Genomic DNA, 20,448 nt, shown 5'->3' with positions numbered 1-20,448 from the left:
AGCAGGGCTGTTACCCCTCTGACCTCAGGTATCCACAAGGCATTTTTCACCCAGAGAACTGCTGATCACTGATTATTTCCTCTTTTTTGAATCACTCTCTGTAACTCTAGTTCTCCGAAGAACCCCAAAGTTCTCCACAATTTTTACTTTTTGTATCATGACTATATTTTAATGCAAAATTTTGAACTACATATCTGTAGCAAGAGTATTTCTACTACATGGTAATACCAATAAGTTCAATTTAAGCTTAGAGTACTTCTTCCACCCTCAGCTCAGACTCATAATTATCCAGTTTTACAATTAGAAAATACACCTCTTATTCTTGGATGTATCTTAGTACACTCTTACGTTTTTACACTGTACTGTACACAAAATGTTAGCATTCCTTAATGCAGTGAAACCCAAACAATTTCTCAACATGCACTCAAAACACTTTCAGTGTTGAGAAGTTTGTCTTTATTGGCATCAGTGGCTAGCAGACAAATCTGAACAAAATCCAACAGCAGGAAGGGCTGATTAAATAAGACAGAAAAAAAAGTTCAACTCCCCGTATTTGCATCAGAATTTGGATGTGAAAACAAGGATAAACAAGGATAATAAAAAAAACTTAAAAGTGCAAAAGATTTTCAGTCCAGCTACTGTGCTTAAATACTGTACAATATATTATTCTCTAAGACCATACTGCAATGATCAACATGTGCCCGAAACATAAGCAACATTTCAAGTCAAGTACCATAAAAACAAAACAAAACACACAAAAAACAAAACAACTTTGTGCTAGCACGGTCATAAAACTTCCTTACAATTTCAACTTAGGCTTGAGCTGGAGGTTACTAGGATAACACTGCAGTCATGTAAAGAAATAAAAAAGCAGCTGGGACAAAAGACATAAGAGATTTGCAGAGGTTGCAATATTGCAGTATTATTTAAAAATCAAATAAACATAAACCTGCACTTCCAGGTTGCAGTGAAACAACAGCATAAAATTAGCAAGTAATTTAATACATTTCTCAAAGTACACAATCAAGTAACTTTAGCTACATAGCGGCAAATTGTAGGGCCCAGCAGGTATTTGTCTTATATGGGTTTTCTTTCCATAAATTAGTAGGTTTCTACTCTTTAAAAATGCATCATTAGACTGGAGCAACAGAACTAAATGCCCCTTTTACCTTTTAAAAAATAGTTATGGTAGTACTTTCTATTATAGATTGGTAAAAATATGGTAATAGTGAGGTAACAAGTTGGAAATGAGGAGATAAAAAACACATAATTATCTTGTATCAACGACTATAAAGAGCTGAGTAATATTACACTGACATTTAAGCAGATGGGTAATAACAGGCCATATGCCTATGAAGCAAAACCAAAAGCTAATCATAGTAATATGTTGATAAAAAATAATAATAACCTGCTAGCAACAAAACAGGAATATCTGCATTCAAATTTTTATACACTGACTTGCAGAAACTGGTAGTAACCTCATAATAAGGTAATATTGGTTGATGTTTTATATTTTAGAATACTATTATCATATTACAATACTAGAATTAATTCTGCGTTATGTCAGAAACAACAAACAGAAAAACATCTGGCTCTTAATTGATATTAATGTCACTATTATCATTTTGTTTGGGGCAGATGAGGACAGGCATGACTTTTGGACAGATTCTAGTGTTACTCTGTTTATGCAAACATGTCTTTTAAGACCTCGTCTGCATTTGCGTCAATTTGCATATTGGCTTATGTCTTCAGGATGTTTACACACCTCTTGCTGTGTTTTATATATTTATTCAGATGACTTCACTTGTACAAATAGAGAAGCGAGCATCACCCGGAGGCTATACTTGTGCTCTGAGTTATTTAAGATGACAACAACTAATGTTTAGCATGCATAATGTTTACCATGTTCGCAATCTTAGTTCATAGTGTGCATAGCATATAAATGTTTGATAATCAGGTCTAAACAAGTAACTACACACATGCATATTCCACCCATATTTCACTCAGATTCACAGATATAGGCTAATGATAGCATTACAGTACCGGTAACATCATAAATATCAGCGTTGATACAAGATAATTACTTTGTAATTAGGTGGTAATAACTTGTAATTGTGCTATTATTAGCTTTTGTTTCTTACTGCCCCACTATTACTACATTGTTACCAATGGTAATATAAAGTACTACAGTAATTAGTATCCAGTTTTTACAGGTAATTGTTTGAATTCAACTTTTACTAATATATTTATTATTGTCTTTGAAACAATTGTAGCCAATTCACTTAGTAAGTCGGCCAAAAGTAAATGCATGTCTCTTGCTTCACACAGGTTCTAATTTTTCAACCCACTTTACCCATACACAGCTCAATCGATTACACTTGTATGAAATTGTGGCTGACACAGACACACAAATACTGGTTAGTTAGATGTAGCCTCATTTCTTCAGTCATTTTCTTCTTTGAGTCCTTTTTCTTCTGCTGCACTTTTGCTTGTGAAATTAATATTTTGGGGATAACGCCCCACATTTTTTTTGTATATTGTGCAAAAATCATAATATCGAGTATGTACTTTGTGTGTATAACTTTGTGTAAGCTGCCTGTTTCTACACACAGAAAACCTATAACGCTTTTCACTTCTATAATTTATGCATCATTGGTGCTTTGTGTGCTTATTCAGTTGATGGTTTGTGGAATTTAAAAGAAAAAAAGGCTTTCAATCTTGTTCCCTTTTGCAGTGTGTAATGTTTTAGTGGCATGAAATCAGATTTTGTGGGTGATATGTAGACTTGTAAAAATAGCCATAGTCTGAAAACAAACAAACAAACAAACAAACAAACAAACTCTACAATCTGGCAATCTGTAACAGGAATATAATCCCTAAATCGACATATTTTGAATAGACTCTCTGAGTTGAAGCTGTTTGTTGGGGCCAGGATGAGGTTTGATTATGCTCGTTATGCAACTGGAAACAGATGAGCTAACTTTGTGTGGTGGGCTGGATTTGGACTTGATTACACGTGATTTATTCCCCGTGCAAAACTCTGATCTGTGTGATAAACAGTTAAATGATCTTTGACCTCTGCTGGGCTCCAAAGTACAAAAACAGCATGAGTTCACAGTCAAAAAGTATAATAATAATAATAATAAAAAAAAACTCATTAATAAACAAAACAAAACAAAAGTTTTTTATGCAGCAGGCACGATCAATCGACAACTTAAACACTGTTTTTAATATCACCCGACATGACTTCAGTTATGACCATTAAAACAAACAAAAATAAATAAGTAAAATAAATAAAAATGATTTCATTTCAGCTCAAACACCTATTTAGTTTCAATGCGCAGCATCCTGAGTGCTTCACAAACACGTAGAACTGTCACTGATCTCACAAAAACACATATTCCTGAATCAAGCCAGAGCTGAAGTTTGTCACATTTCAACATTGATGTAATTTTATGGCTCAAACAAGCTGATGAAGAGGAGGTTAAGAAAGGACAGATGGGGAAAAAAATCTGCACTGAGATTTCAGCTTGTTAGGAAGAAAAACAAAAGACAGAAAACAAAACATATTACACATTTTGGCATATTGAACTTTAAAGCTGCAGTCCTTGAATCTTAAGATGTTGAGAAATCCAATATTTCCTGGTTTGCAATATATTTGAAATCTGATTTTATAACAGTGCCTAAAAACAAAGAGAGTGCAGCTTTCATCGATCACTACAGGCAGACTTTACTATCTTTCACTGATTGGAGCAGTTTCATATTTTATGTAGAAAAAATAAAAGCTTACTGTATCTAACATTTCACTCTACACCAAACCAGAAAAAAATAGCAGGATTTAATTATTTACTCTTAAACCAGCAAAGAAGACAGAAAATTAATTTGATTAATTTCCTTTCATTATTATATTCTTAAAACTTGATGTAAACACAGCTCGTTCAGCGCTGTAAAGAACATGTTCCCAGACCTTTACACATCAGAGCTGTGGATTATAAAGGCCATCTAGGTTGCATAGAAGATACTAAAACGCTAAAGCTGCTATCATGCTTGATAGATTCTGCATGAATAAAGCACAACAGGAAGTAGAATGACACAGGAGGGGAAAAAGGCAACAATGAACGATTAAGTTACAGTTTATATTATTGCCCCTTTTGTTATTTTACAGTCAGAGTGATGGAGGGAAGAAAACGTGCCCAAACACACTGACAGAGTCTGCACTAAAGAAACACCGATCAAATGAGTGAGTGAAAATCCACACGTTAAATAACTTATAAGTAGGAGAGAGGAAGGATTTTTATACTTTCATACACATTATTTTTTTTGTTTTTTCAGAACAGCAGCAGCTGTGGTCAGTTTGGATTTAGTCAGAGACAGTAAATGTCATTGCCGACACATTGCCACAGTTTAAAAAAAACTAACTAAAACACTGCTCATTAAAACAGCCCTGCAGCAGAATCCACTTTCCTGGGTTTATCCACGTGCTCCAAATGCTGTCAGAGTTATCGCACAATGTTGCAGGACAATGGGCTTTTTCCAGACAGTAAACTACAGTAAAAATATTATAAATAATAAAAATATTAGCTGATTTAGCAAATTAATACAGTCATTACGAGACAAGCTGAGAACATTTGAGTCCCGCTGAAAATATAACCTGTCACTTACAGTAACTCTGTTCAGGGACTTTGAGCATCTCGACAACAATTTGTGGCACTATTGTGAAATCTGGTCTTATGATTTTTATGAGCCACTCTGCGTCAGCGCACCTGTGCATTCAGAGAAGATGTGATTTTAGCAATATTATAGGAAATCTGCTCTTAGGTGGGTAAAACAGCTGATTGTGCTGCAGGACTGTTTTGAGAAGTTTTCCTCCTGGCACTATTTTCGTGTAAAAACAGCTTATTTTAATCCCGCCTTCCTGTCCTGTACTCGTCGTTAAAACACACTTTTCTAAATCCTATTACAAAGGACACAGTTTGTATACTTCATTCACTCTAGCATGTTCTGAAAGTGATCTCAGGTTCAGTCTTCTTGATTGCAGACTGAGGACTGTGGATTTTTATACCAAATAGCTTCTGTTAAAATGTTTTTTTCTTCTTATCAGTGGTCAATAAGAACATGGAAAAAAAATACAGCTTATAAAATGTGTTTCACTTTTGACTACCATTATAAAAATTAATAAACTGATACCTTACCCTTTAATATTTGACTGCTGACATAAATATCACTGACATGGATACAAGCTGACAACAGCTCTTTCTCTCTGAAAGGAAAAATGGTGAAAAAAGGGTTTGAAGTTTTGAGTGCTCTATCACTTTAACATGAGTTGACGCATTTCCATCACACACAGATCCATTTTCAGTTATTCTCTATTTTAGTCTGTAAACAAAGACAAAAACATTGCATGGTCTCAGAGGAGGGGGAATTGAAAAATTTGCTTATTTCACCCAAAAGAGAGCAGCAAATTTAATGTTTTTTTTTTTACACATCCATTGCCAAGATTGTATACTAGTTTTCTGCCTACTGACTACTCATTTTATTGTTAAACTTAAGCTGGACTTTGAGAGCAGGTGGCTACAATCCACAACATTATTTTTAAGCTTGAATTCCTCCAGTTGATCAGCTTTGATTATGCAGGTCTAACTCCTGGAGTTGGAAAAATGTAAAAGGTAGGAATGAGGAGTGAGGAGGAGATGGGATAAGGATAATCAGAGGATAATCTGTTTGTGCTGGACTACAAAATGCAAGTAGTTTGATCTGTAGAGCCTGACTCAGCAGTTCTTCAGTTGGTTTTCTTCCTGCTCTTTACAGCAAACCAAAGGGTGCTCGGCTCAGGCATGTGCGTTGGCAGGTCCACACACAAAAACACAAACCTGACGCTGCAACAAATGCTCCAAGTCCACTCCCTGGTCACTGCTGCCACAAGATCCATCCTGCAGACACACACAAATCAGAGAAACAGGCCTTTGTTGTCCAGGGTGATGGCTGGGCGGCGGTGCCCTGTTTGTTATGGCTCCTGCAGGTATTTGTCTCAGGTGTCTTGGTAGGGCACGTGGAAACAGCCTGGGCTGTCGTCATCAGGTGACCAGAAGGACGATGGCCTCTTGTGGTGGAGTTCCCGGCGAACGCAGCGAGGACACGGCTGTGCTTTCTGTCGACACTCGGCGTGGAAAACAGCGCCGCAGCTGTCACACCTGCAAACACAAAGACACACGTCGGTCAAGTTTCACCAGCTGTACAAGGACACTATCAGAGAGTCAGAGTCATACTCCATACCAACTGCCATGCATGAGGCGTCATTTGGCCCTGCAGGACTGAGTGGCGAATTATGTGAGGAAGGAGTGGATGGTGACTGTGCGGTGAGATTATGAGATTAGGTCTTTATGGTGCATGGTAACCCTTGAAAACAGAAGGTTTGAACTGCAGGTGGGTGTGGCTTTTGTGCTCAATGACATCATACAGAACTAAGAGTTGAAAAAAGTTTCAAATTGAGTGTTTAAGGCTGTCTGAATTTGAAACTTTAACCAAGTTTACTAAGTGTCCAAATCTATAACAGAATTTTTGTAATTAAAAATGATCTTTTTAACCCTTTCCAGTTTTTCCGGAAAATTAAGCTAACCAGCTGCAGGTGTTTGTTACACCAGTGAAAGTGGCATCAGGACTCCCACCTAAATTTTGGCTGGAAAGGAAACAACCAAACTTCCAAAGAAGTCTAACACTTTTGCTACTAGTGATTAACAAGTGATACTGAGAAGGGTATATAGATTCGACAATGGGTCCCAAGTTACCTGCTGATTACACTGATCTGGTGAGCCAAGAAATATGAGCGTCTGGTTAACCAAAGTGTAATTATGGAAACATCACATTTTGCAGGCCAACGAGCTCTTTCCTGTTTCATTTGGCATTTTAGATGTTTACCCAATGACTTTAAGCTCCAAATAAATTGATAAATATAAACTTATAATATATATTATTTCCAAACTGTTAAGTGAAATTCATATTGCGATATTTCGTAATAGGATTAACTGTTAAAACCACAAAAATTACATCGTAATCTGATAGCAATAGATTGGAACTGTCCATGAAGTAGGATAGGCTATTAACGCCCAGTTATTGCTCATTTCCTGCATCTTCTGAGTATGTGTAACTAAGTCAACAGTTCAGTAAATCTTTACAGCTCTGTTCCAGTAAGGACAGCAGATATGACTGTTATCAGTTAACACTTCTCAAGTCATAAAACACAGCTCAACAAGTAGGGTGTGTGTACGTCCACAGCTCACAGTCTTTCAACTATTGGTCCTGATCAGCTCTTATCTCTGTGATATCTGTCACTCTGAATTTCAGTGATGGGGACGAGGTTCTGGACACTGTCGTGAAAATCCCTGCACCCAAGACACACACACACACACACACACACACACACACACACACACACACACACACACACACAAAGAGCTCTCATGCCAACCAGTGTTAGTAACAAACAGCAGACTCAGTCTTGGTGCTCAAAAAGTCACGTACACGTTAGCACCTCATTTCCAGATAGCAAAGTGTCAGCTCACCCGGCTTTCTCCCATGCAAACTGTTTTTAATCAATTTCTGGATTCAAAACAATTACTGAGTCAATAAAGTCTCCTGACTCCACTGAGAAAATAAAAATTTAAATACATTTATCTGGAAACTATCAGTTATGTGCGCTGATCTTCCATCTGACCTTTTTGCTCATAATATGAAATAAAATGTAAAACCAGTCATGTTTAACTTGTAGAAAGCTTATCGAAGGATGTGTACCTCCGGGTGGCGTTCTCCTGGAAGGGATAGATGACCTGCCCGTTTTGGCAGAGTTCACAGATGAAGCCTTTCTCTCGACACAAGCTGCAGCTGAAAACATGTGAGCTGGCAAACTTGATCACCTTGGACAGGAAAGGAGCCAGTTTTCCATCAATCACCTAGAGAATGATAAGAAAGCATGGACGGGTGTGAGGGATAAAAAAGATGAGTAGCAGGAGACGAGAAGAAACACATGAAATGTGACAGTAAGTGTGACAGTTGCTATGTTTCTTCTTCTGATTTCTTTCATTATCTTTTTGTAAGCCCACTAACTCCTCCTTTGTCTGTTTATATATTTTCCTTTTTACATTTTTTCTTACAAGTTGGAAAATCTTTAGGGTGGCCAATAAAGAATTAGTCACACGCACCAAGGTAAAAACTAAATTAAAAGTACTAAAGCATGCATCATAGCTCAATATATACATTTAATGTTTAAACAAAATTCCTAATGAATGTGTTTGATAACGTTTAACTTAATATAACTAATTCAGAAAGCAATTTTATAATAAGCAGCTGAAACTATAATACTTTGACAATCAAGTCAGCTTTATTTGTATAGCACATTTAAGAGACATCAAGTGTCAGCCAAAGTGCTGAACAGAGGGACAATGTAATCAAATAAAACATCACATCGATAAGGCTTTTATTATTATTATTATAGCAGTTTTATTGAGTCAGTCTACAGAAGCACCAACAGAGAAGCATCATCCTCCTTACTGGAATGTTTGAAGGTTGCCAATATATGTACCTATACATGTCTGACTGACAAAGACATTTCATATCCTTGCTATGCAGATGAAAAACAGCTGTACTTCTCTGCTAATCTGCCAGGAGCTAGCACTGTAGCTCATGCAGATTTGGTTGCTGAAAGGCAGGGGCGTTTCTATGATCTAACCTTTAGGGGGCTCAGGCCCCCATCATAATGTCATGTGTACAGATGAATAATCACAGATTTCAGTATAATACACCAGTTTTATACTAGTGAACTCTTTAGTTATTAAACCAGAGGCAAAGGATCAGCTATGTTGACCAGACACTGTTTCAGTCTCCTAATCACATGCAGTAGAGACAATAGAGACAGAAAGTATGCTGCTCTCTCTCCCTTTCTACATCCTCCTCACGCCTTATTTTCTCTGACAATCACACACAAACACATTGTATTCAATGAGAAAAATAACACAACAATAGAATCCAATTAGAATGAGAAGATTCTTATAGGTTTCTATCCACATTTGATAACCCTGTTTAGTGATGTGAAATCATCATCAATGTGTGGGCAAAACAGAAGCTACTTTGGCTTTATAACTACATATCCACTCTCTCCTGTTTTAATTTGCTTTTTCTCTCTTTGTTGACTTCATTCTCCTCGCTCGCTCTCTGTTGTACTCTCTCACTCTTTGTGCTGTGCCTTTTGACTTGAAGTCACCTGGAAAGGTAGCTGTGCTGGAAACAAATAATGAAGCCCACTTTGACAGGAATAGGAACAGAAATCTTTAACAGACTAAAATAATAAAGTACACAAGAGCCTTGGCTGGCAAATAGCAATAAGCCAGAGGACCAATGGCTCAGAAGGTTCAAATTAAGCTAGTACTAGATGAGCTGGTAAATTAGATGACAATGTCAGAAAATTTTGGGGTGTTTGAGTACCACAAAAGAAGGGTCTAAAACTTCCCTGTGCTGAAAGGATTGCTCCACCCCAGGTCAAAGGTCAAACTTTCTTATACTCCCCATTTTATCAGACTAGACTAATCATTAAGTTAGTGGCTAGCAGCTGCGACTAATAATAAAATGGTAATGTTAATGTAAGGCCTCGGCAGCAAATGTTATCAGTCCTGCCCAGTAAATGTCTCATATTAAAGTCTTAAAGTTGGAGGTTGAGGCTGAGAAAAGTCTGCTGGTGACAGAAACAGCAGAAGACCACCTGTATGTGATCACCTATTAAATTATGGTGCAAAGTCAGCCGACACTCAGCACCACCTTAAGACAAGCAAGAAATATTGTTGTCTTTTTTGTTTTTTTGCACTACCTAAAAGAATCGTAGACGTATTTCAAATATTTTTCATGCACACTCATAGCCACTTTATTGTTCACCTGCTTGTTATTCTGGCTTTGTACATGCCAGACAGGCTGGTCAGAATATTTCAGAAACTGTTGATCTACTGGGATTTTCCCCACACAAACACCTCTAGTGTTTATAGAGAATGGAACAGAGCATTTGCTAGTTCGTGTAAAATTGGCCTTAATTCACTTATGGGGGGACCCCGGTTATTCTGGTCCTCCATGTAGTCCCACGCTCCCCATCAAGGAAAAAGCTGTTCGACTTAATGTTGCAGGTATCTGGATCCAAGCAACACAGATGCTCCAGGATGAATATTTCCAGTTTTGCCTCTTGCAAAACTTCAGGGTGGCTCTTGTTGATTTTAATAGTCACGACTTGGCTGGTTTTTGTATGGCAACATTTGGTTATGAGACCTAACTCGCCTTCTCCAAGGAAAGCCTCTACCTAGCAGTACTTTCTTAAAATGGTCCCTTCAAATATTTCAAGATCATCTTGGGGGAAGGATGTGTTGGCTTCCCCCAAGATTGTTTAGCAAATTCAGCTGAGTTTTGGAAAGTGCAGTTGATCTGGGGCAAAGACATGTCTGAAACTAATATGGGGGAATGGAGGGAAATGACAAATGAGGAAACTAATGCGACACCACATTCAAAAAGGACCAAAACAAAGTTGAATGCTTGGTGGAAAGGCAGAAAAACAAGACAGGAAACTAAAGGAAGTAAGGCAGACAGTGTATGAGGTGAACAACTTTTGATGGCAACGCTTGGCAAGTTCCTTAAAGAACTGAGGGATGGGGGGCTTAGCAGTGGGGGGCTGGAGTTGTAGAGTCGTGAATAGACGATGAGAGACTGCACAGAAAGGGTGTACAGACTCTTAACAGATATAACAACTCAACATGGCTTCAAGCTTTGTTGTACCTTGTTAACAGTGCAGACAGTGCTATAAGCTTAATAACCCAGGATATGTAAGACAGAGGGAGAAATTTAATCGAAAAAAACAGAGTAGAAAGTAAGAGAAAGAGTAGCAGATTCAATATACAAGAGAGATCTTGAGAGAGGGCGAGAGCCTGTATTCAGATACAAGTGGTTCCACCTGGCAGAGCTCTGGACCTGCCAATTATAACCTCCTTCATGCTGTTTGTTAGACGATGAGGACGAGAGACGTAGAGAGGAGGAAGAAACCACACTTACACAGAGGAAACCTAGCACACTGAGGTACAGTGATTCCATCTACACTGAGTCACAGGACCAAAGGAAATACTGCTACACTTTTCATTAAGTTGAATGGATTTAAAAACCTATAGGGTATCTTTACAAACATAAAGAAAATACAAAATGATTAGTCTTTGGATGAAATCGAGCCTGATGCCTTGGACCAATATTTAACTAACAACAGGATTCATTCTAGTAATTTTACCATCTTAAAAAAGGTCGAGTGGTAACCTCCAGGCCTGAAAAATGCCACCAAAAACTTTCCTGGCCACTTCAAGTTATGACCAGTTGAAGATAACTTCAAAACTTTAGAGCAGAAATAAACACCTTTACAACCTTACACAAACAATTTAATTCCATATCTTCCACCATCGTGATAACTCTGGAGGGGGTGAATTTTTATACAAATAAACCATTTCTATAGTATTAAGACTTATGTATGCCTTTTTCTCTTGTTGAATGTTTGACTGTATTAAAGAACAATATATGATTACCAAGCTCTAAAGAGTTTGAAGCTCCAGCAACACTTCTGGTATGAAAAACAGGTTTACTTGACCCACATGGTACTTAAAAAAACAAGACAAAACAAAAACCCCACCAAAAATCATGTTGATCAAATAATAAACTGTTCTTTGTGGAGCTTCAGCCTATTTAGACCGTTATTCGTCTCCGCGCACACCAGAAGTAGCTGAAGTAGTGCCAGAAGTCTCCATTTTGTTTCCACCAGCTGATAACCACCCAGCTCCACCATCCAAATATGTTCACATCTGGTTTTAAAAAACACAGAAATGCTAATTGTGAGGCTTGAAAATTGTAGCTTACAAAACCTGTGGGTGAGTTCACTGTGGCTTTGTCCATCATTTAAATACAGTCCATGGGAAAGAGAACAAAATGTGGGTTATATGCAGGTGCTCGGCTTTTTGAAGCCATTTTAGAAAAACAAGTACGAGACTGGTGATATAATTTCTTGTGAACAGTAGACTCAACGGGGAGAACTTTAGATGTGGAAAAGGGAATGAAAGAATTTAAGCTAAGCAGCACGAGAGGAGTCAAAGAATATTACATCTAAGTTAAAAAAAAAAATGTAAACATTAGGAAAATGAATAACTAATTTAACTACACTTTACATTATGACGATATCGAAATGATTTTTTAAAAATGTTAAGAGTACCAAAACGGTGGAACCAAAACGCAGCCTAAGTTAATGTTAGAGAGAACGTAACAACAGTCAAAAAAAAGAAAAAAAAAAAAGAATGTTTCTAGACGGACAGACAGACAGGCGGACAGGTACCGAGAGTGGCACACAGATTTGTGTGTCCCTCTCCCCCCACACCAAACCTAAGTAGGCCTGCTCAGTCCGGTCCAGCCCAGTCCACATGACAAATGGCTCTCCTGATGGAGGCTGACAAGCTCAGTAATTAAGGCCCACTATAATTGCACTGGGCAGAATCAAACGACTGGCAGCACAGCTCTGGTGGCTGGCTGGTTCTCTTGGGGGATGATGGGAAAGGAGGAAGGCACAGAAAGATGGATGGATGGAGAGTGAGAAATAAATATGCAAGAAGAAGAATATAAAGGCAACGTAAAGAAAACAAGGAAATCCATTTCTATTTCTTGCACATAGTTTCTTCATTTAAAACGATTACTGTTTCAAATGAATTACAGCAAACTGGTTTCTCAGTGATTTTATCACATTTAGGTCCCTGCTGTTACCGCCTTCCCAGAAATATACAGTGACACTTCTATTAGTTATACCGAAAGCCCTGAGACCAGCAAGGTCACTGTGGGGTAATCATTTAGACTAGAACTTCCTACTTGGGCAGAACAACAATGAAGCCAAATATTGATGACTGTCCAGAGTGTGTGGGTGAACCAGTAGAGCTGTCTTTAATGGTCGCTTAGGGACCGACCAACTTCTGTCTCAATATACAAAAAACAAACTGCACAGCAAACAAAACAAACTGGGAAATTATTGGGATTATTAAAAAGAATATAAAATACAGAACATTCAGTTATCTTTAAAACAAAATTCTCTAGTCTCCCTTTTCCGCTCCTTACAAAAGAAACTAGTTCCTGAGTTTAGTTTCAATAAATAAACCTGGAACCATTCAGTTATAAGTGCTGTCTAAAAATTGGAATTTGAGCATAATTCATACTTAAGGTAAGTGACATTAATAGCCTGAACTGCCAACTAGAACAATGAGACTGAATGGCAGCTCACAAGCTGCTAGTCCATCCCCCAGTAAGCCAGTCACTATGAACGTCTACACCAGTGAATGTGCAACACCCCCCAAACATAGAAAAAAAGGTCCTCGTGATTATAGTTAACAAAAAAACATGAAGCACTATCAGAATTCATTTCAGCATACAGAGCAATGCTGTAGAAGTATTCACCTATTTAACCCTCATTCCCTCCAAAAAACCCTCCCAGAAAACACACACACTTTTCACCTCCTCTCCCTCCATCCATCCTCTTAAACTCCTCCCCCTCCAGTTGAACCTCTTTCTCTGCTCCATGCAGAGTCTTTGTGCTCCAAAACCTCCTAATCCCCTAAAACTGCTGTTAAACAGCCGTTCGCCTGCCCTCCTCTCTCACTCGCCCTCTCCCACACACACATACACACACACACGCACACACACACGCACACACACACACACACACACACACACACTACCGCAGCTCCATTGAGACACTAGAAAGCCAGCTGGGATTACATGGCTGGAAAGACCAGGGTGAGATCTGTTTGGATAACATCCTCTCTCCTCTCTCTGTGTCACACACACAGCAAACCTGACGTATGTTGGATGTCAGTGTATGGATGGTAGAGTCTTCTCAGGAGATTCCCCTAAAATCCCCAGACTTCCAAGTAATCTTCTGGCTGAGCAGATGTAAGAAACGTGTTTCTCTGATGCTTTTATTTCTTTTTAGTTTAAAAATCCAACCTTAATGGCACAATAGAATACTTTACTCTTTAGTGACATCATTCCATTTATTTTCTACTAAGGCACACAGCGATAGTAGAAAAAAGATGATTTAGCCTCTTAAAGGATTAAAAATTAACCAAACTACTTGATTTGCTCGTAGGAAACACACCTTGGCTTGCTGCGGGGACAAAGCCTCGAGCCCTTGACGTCATGAGAGGCACTAGACTGATCTTGCTGCCTTTGACATGTTAGCTTCGAAGACAAAAACAAGATCTGTGATCCCTCACAATCATCTGCTGTCTTGAAAGCAACTTTGGTGCATCAAGGCGACAATAAGACGGAATGAGTCTGCAACCAGTTTGTGACTGAATGTCTCAAGTTGCCAAGTACACTCAATCTGTTTGTGATTCATATGAATTACTTAGATTAAGAATCCAGCTACAAATTCATAGAACTGAAACAGAAATTCAGAAATTCCTCCAGCAATAGTAACAAACATCATGGCAATCAATCAAAACCACTTAAGCTTTAAACCAACAGTTTTACATACTGCATCTTCAAACGTATGCACACCATAAGTGATGATTGTTAAAGGGAAATTGCAACAGAGACAAGAATATAGATCAGGGGGGTAGGCAACTCCAGGCCTCAAGGTATCCTGCAGGTTTTAAATATCATCCTGGGTCAACACACCTGAATCAAATGATTAGTTCATTACCAAGCCTCTGGAGATCTTAGAGACATGTTGAAGAGGTCATTTAGCCATTTAAATCAGCTGTGTTGGATCAAGGAAACATCTAAAACCTGCAGGACACCGGCCCTTGAGGCCTGGAGTTGCCTACCTCTGGTATAGACAATAATATAAAGACATAACACTTAATATTTTGACACAGATCCATTAAATTTAACAGATACTTAAAAAAAAAAATTCAAAATAAAAATCAACTTTAACCAGATGCGCTGAAACAGGAGACTTTATTAGGAGTGTTTGGGACAACAAAAGCCAGATTTACCATCATGACAAGGGATTAATACAACTGCAGGTCTCTATGAAATAGGCTTTGATTGACATTTTAATCTCACAAGGAATAGCTAGATAGCAGCTGTGTTTTAATTACATACATTTTATCAACCTGCCCCATACCATTGCCACTCAAAAACCTCCATAGACATCATAAATCATCACATATAGCCTAAGAAACTGTATAGCGACCACTATTAGCATTGTGCAATCTCTTAACAAAAATAGCTCTTATTATGTGGATTGCTTGAATATTTGAGGTTAAAGCTCCCCTTACAATTAAAGGCATGAGGAGAAATCTTTCGGAGAACATATAGCACTTCCTTAAGAGGCCTCTGTGTGCCTGGACAAGTGTGAGTGGAGAGGCATGCCTGGCATACAGGGAATGCCAGGGTGTCACTGTGGGAAGCCTGCTGTCTGCGTACACACAAGCATTTTTCTTTCCTAGAAACCATCCTTAAAGCAAGCAGAGGGATGGTGCAGAGCATCCTTAGACAAACACATATGGGTTCTACAAAACCAATGGGTCTCTAATAGGGGATATGGGTGGAGGCTATTTGTTGGGAGGTTAAAAAAAAAGACTGGTGTGTTCCGGGCTTTAGCCAGGGGAGTTGAGCCTTCACTGACCTCTGGGGTGGAACAAAAAAAGCCACGTTGATTAAGAGTGTCATTTTATTCAGGAGGCGAATCAAAAGAAACAAGCTTGTTAATATGGAAAACCAATTAAGAGGCAGAGTGCTCAAGAATCTGTGGGAGGAAGGGTGAGAGAGGGGGAGAGGGAGCAGTGCACTCTCTACCAAAGACACACATTGTTGAAATTAATTCAAAATCCCCAGTTTAGAGTTTATGACAGAAAATCAGAGTTTAAGCAGGAAAAAGACACACAGACACACACACACACACTCAACACATGTGTGCTGAGCGTGTGTGAGGCCAAGGCGATGTTTAGAAGAATGGAGGGATGTCACGCTTTGTTTTTCTGCCTGTTGATTCTGAATGTGACCAATTAGTGAAGCAGAGAGACACAGAGTGTGGGAGTGGAGGAGGAGGTGGTGGAGATGGAGGTGGAGGCAGAGGGGGGGCTCCAATCTCTTTCACCGTGAGAGTCTGTGGCCAAGCTCTGAGTAAGAGCAGGATGAAAGAAAAAAATGGGGCAGGGTACAACATAATGAACATAATGACAAACAAAAGAACTTTTCAGTCATTTGTGGTCGCTTTCCTCTGACCCCGCCCCCACCCAACTCAGTCCGGCGACTCGGTGCTAAAAAAGGCCAGCAATAAAGAAAAAAAAGAATCTATGCAAATCTCTTTAAAATCTCCTCATTGATAATTTCAAAAAGACATGACGACTTTTAAACTCATTCACAGATATAAGCGTATGCAATTTAATGAGAAAATCTGGTGATTCACTAAAATGCCAAAGTCTCTTTGTTACTGCAGAGTAATAACACAGAGTCATGAGGATAAGATGCCAGACCATTGTTTTCTTAATCTGGACACTTAAAGTCTCCAAATGAGGCTGCTGGAGGATATCACCCTTTCTTATCACTGTTATGACACGGACACTCGCCAAAGAAACAAAGGAAAGGTTGTGTTTACTTAAACGCAACACAACCTTTTGGCAAATTGGACGAAAAGAGGAAAAAACCAATGTGTTTGTCACGTCCCGTCCCTGTTTGCTGCTCTCAGCTGCAGTTCATCGACTCTTGCTGAGGTCTATTTTTAGTAGTGGATTAATACATATTTGCTGCTCTAGTAAATAGCTCCTGCGTTGGGAATTTAGGACTGGCTAAAATATAATGAAGAGTGTATGACTTTGGTAATGAATGAAACCCATCTCTGAGCAGAGTCGTATGAGCGGTGAACATGTGCAGACTTGATCGCTGAATGAGCTCATTTTCACAGCTTCTATCTGCTATGACATTAAAATTTCAGCACCTAAAACTGTTAAATAAACTTCTAGCTCTTTGCAAATGTTTGTGTGCTCTTGATAATAAAGGAACATACCGTCCAATGACTAATGAAACAATGAATGAAGCATAAAAAAAGTGTGTTTTTTCAAACACTGGTCATCATATTACGATTGACACAGACTGAAAATGTCATTTTTAGCATCATAATCTGTTTCTCTAACAGACACTGACAAACTAAATGCTGCTTTACTTGTTTAAAATAAATTTATTCAAGCCTATAATCTATGCTTTATGCCTTATTCTACATTAAACCTTCAATTTGTATTCAAACACCAAAATACATAATTTAAAGACGTGGCAAGCAGCTCAGTTCAGCGCTGACATTTTAGGTGACCTGTTGATGGACTGTATGCTTTCTTCTACTCAATTTTAAGTCTATTACAAACATTGTGGTTTAGTCAAATATACCACTATTGAACAAAATCCAGAGTTTTAACAAATATTAAAGGGTGCTGAAAAGATTTTGTAGCTTTCAGCTTCAAGAACACATTCTGAGTTTATCATATATCTGCAGCAGCAGAATCTATCGTCGAGCAAGAGAGCTGCGTGCATTTCCACAGATGGCACATGAGTGGTAGCTTTTTTTGATTATTATTAGAGATACTTGACACAGAAACAGGACTGATCCAACTCTAAGAGCAATGCTGTCACACAGAGTCACAGTTTAAAAGACATGATGGGCTTACCAAAGTGTGTATGGCTGCATTCCCACAAGTACATACAGAAGGCGACTTTCAAATGATTAAAGTATCAAAACAAGTTTCACCCAGACCCTTAATGCTCGATGGTATATGCATCCTATTCTGTGTGCATGTAGCTCTGGGTGTGTGCATGTACCTGCTGCAGGTCAGCCAGGGAGTACAGGTGGATATGCTGTAGGAGGTATTCCCGGGGGAAAATCCTGTTGAAAGAACAACAACAAAAAAACGATTTGTCCGTCACTTTCTATACAAACAGTTTATCAGGTTTAGACAGTCAGTGATGCTGATACTCCAACTCTTCTCTTTTGACTACGAAAAAAAGAGAAAATCTGGATTTAAAAAATGTTTTCTTCGTGATGAATCTCACAGAAATCATCCCATAGCAAGGTAGAGCCTATTGTTGTTTACACCGTGCATGAGAGATTTATGATACTTACATGCTACAATATACAAAACTGAGACGGGGTACCGGCGATTATACTGCTGACCCTTCAAAGTATTTAATATTAGTCCTTTTGATGAATTATAAGATGCATAAATACAACACGCAGTATGCATTGCACTGGAGACACTTAGAATCCTGCAGCATCATAAAAAAGCCACTGCCATGACATTAACCAACTATTGTTTATGTCATGGCAACAATTACTAGCATTACTGCACACAAACTGAATTCAAGTTAAATCTTAAACTGGCTTCTAATAAAACCATGCGAGGGAGTTTTACTGCAATACACTCAGTCATCTAAGTGTATAAATAAGAACAGAATGATCAAGATCTGTGGGCCCATTATGAGCACATTTAATGTTTAACCACCAGCCATTCAGTCCAGTGATTGCTAAACAAAGTAATAATATTAATCTAGAGGCAAAAGCTTTCTCATTTCCTTCAGTAGTGTTTGACGAAACAGACGGCAGAGGTGTGGTGAGGTGTGTGTGTGTGTGTTTGGTCCAACAATTTCTTTTGGTTTGTTTTAGTTTAAAATTGCTGGATGAGGAAATGTGAAATCTTTATGGGTTAAGATTAGAATTAGGTTGTGTTTAGTGAGAACATAAGACATTTAGCTGCAATGTTCAAGGTTACTGTGAGGGGCTACAGAGGGATTATGCCAACAAATGTCCTCACAAATCAGGAAAAACACACGAGTGTGCTATGAGGTCTCCTCTCAGACCTCTAAGAAGGATGGCACCACCTTAAATCCTGTCTAAAGCTGTGCTGAGTGTCATTAAAACACAAGGTTGTGTGCATGGGTGAAGTAGACGCCTCATGGTGATAGGTACCACTGATAAACTGCTCTGTTTGGAACGTTACCAATGGTTACCACATCAGCATTCATAGAAACTCTCTCTCTCTCTCTCTCACACACACACACACACACAGCCACACACACACACACACTCTGATTGTGTCGTCCATGTGCGGATGAACACACCCTCAAAGTGTGTGCCGATCTTGATAAAAACACTTGAGAACTAATATGTTTTAGATTAGCAAGAGCACACACAAATTCATGTACACATATGTACACACATGCCAACAACTGACAGTATTTGTGCAAGACCTGATAGGATTTAATTCTATATTTTATTTCATTATCCTCTGGGCTATTTCCACTCCGACTGACACACCTTTTATTAAATTCTGTTATCCCTCAGTGATTATTATTGTGTACTGAAGGTGGGTCTGACCTGAGTAGGTCTGTGTACAGATGTAGGAAGAAGTTGTGCAAACGAGTATGTTCCTATGTGTAAGTAGTGGACAAACCAACAAATTGCAACATGGAGCAAACAAAGCAGCATCTCGAGGCAAAAACAAGCTTATCTTTTAAACCTCTGGATGTCTTTTTATGTTGACAAAGTGTCAGGGAAGTGCTGATACAACTTACGTGAAGCTTTACATTTTTGGTGCAATTTCCATCACACAGCCTCCTGAGTTACTAACGCAAGAACAGCAACCTGCACGTAACTCCGTGACATCCCCACTGAAGTCAGGAAGGACATCACAATGTTGTATGTACAGGCGGGAATTAAAGCACTTCTCAGACAAGCGTACTATTGATATGTTGATACGATAATGCCAGGCATTAGGATACAGAGATTCTATGTTACTTGATACAATGAAGGAAAATTATCTGTGTAACCAAAGATAAGCATAAGCTTTCACCTGTGGTCTGCATTTTACCCCTGTGAGTTTCTTCCTCTTCACCACAACTTATTTAACTTTACATCACTCTTCACTGATAAGTGCCAGCACAAGGAATCATGAAATAGTGACTGGAGCATCAAATCTGTTAAAAATCTATACGTGTTCCGCCATTTTGAGTTTATTTCAATGATTAACATATTTTAAGAGCAAGCAATACCATTAGTTTTCCTAATCATGTACAGACATTGGAAAAAGAACACACTGTCCTGTCCACGTGCAGTCCTGTGGAAAAACTAAGCACACCCTTGCTGCTTGCAAAGGAATCAAAAGAATACGTAGCAGCCAAGTGGTGCTAATCAAATGCATTTCATTAACTGATCATCAGAAAGTGTGATGATCTCTATAAAAGTAGTTTTGGCAGTTTGCCGGTCTGGAGCATTCAAGTGTGTTCAATCCCACAATCTTCTCAGGAGTGGACGTCCTAACAAATTCACCCCAGGGTAAGATCAGGCAATGCTCAGTGAAAACACAAAAGCAAGCTACATCTCAGAATTAATAAAATTAATTCTATTCAATTTTATTAATATAC

General features: G+C 38.6%; 1 protein-coding gene across 2 annotated transcripts in view; it reads right to left on the bottom strand.

Moving 5' to 3' along the window:
• Positions 1-451: 451 nt before the first annotated feature.
• Positions 452-20,448, bottom strand: part of plekhm3 (pleckstrin homology domain containing, family M, member 3) — a 48,057-nt gene continuing 28,060 nt past the window's right edge. Inside the window, exons 6-8 of one of the 2 annotated variants that reach the window (XM_063498907.1) lie at positions 17,851-17,914; positions 7,789-7,946; positions 452-6,191 (exon numbers count right to left, since the gene is read on the bottom strand). In XM_063498907.1, the coding sequence (XP_063354977.1) occupies positions 6,029-6,191; positions 7,789-7,946; positions 17,851-17,914 (385 nt within the window). In that variant the 3' untranslated portion in view covers positions 452-6,028. Of the gene's footprint in view, positions 6,192-7,788; positions 7,947-15,796; positions 16,161-17,850; positions 17,915-20,448 lie in introns of those variants that run through there. The other variant, XM_063498908.1, reaches the window with a different exon arrangement.

This window comes from Pelmatolapia mariae, linkage group LG16_19, assembly GCF_036321145.2.
Source record: "Pelmatolapia mariae isolate MD_Pm_ZW linkage group LG16_19, Pm_UMD_F_2, whole genome shotgun sequence".
Taxonomy (NCBI): Eukaryota; Metazoa; Chordata; class Actinopteri; order Cichliformes; family Cichlidae; genus Pelmatolapia; species Pelmatolapia mariae.
Note: the sequence above shows the minus strand (reverse complement) of the source record. Positions and strands in the feature narration are given on the sequence as shown.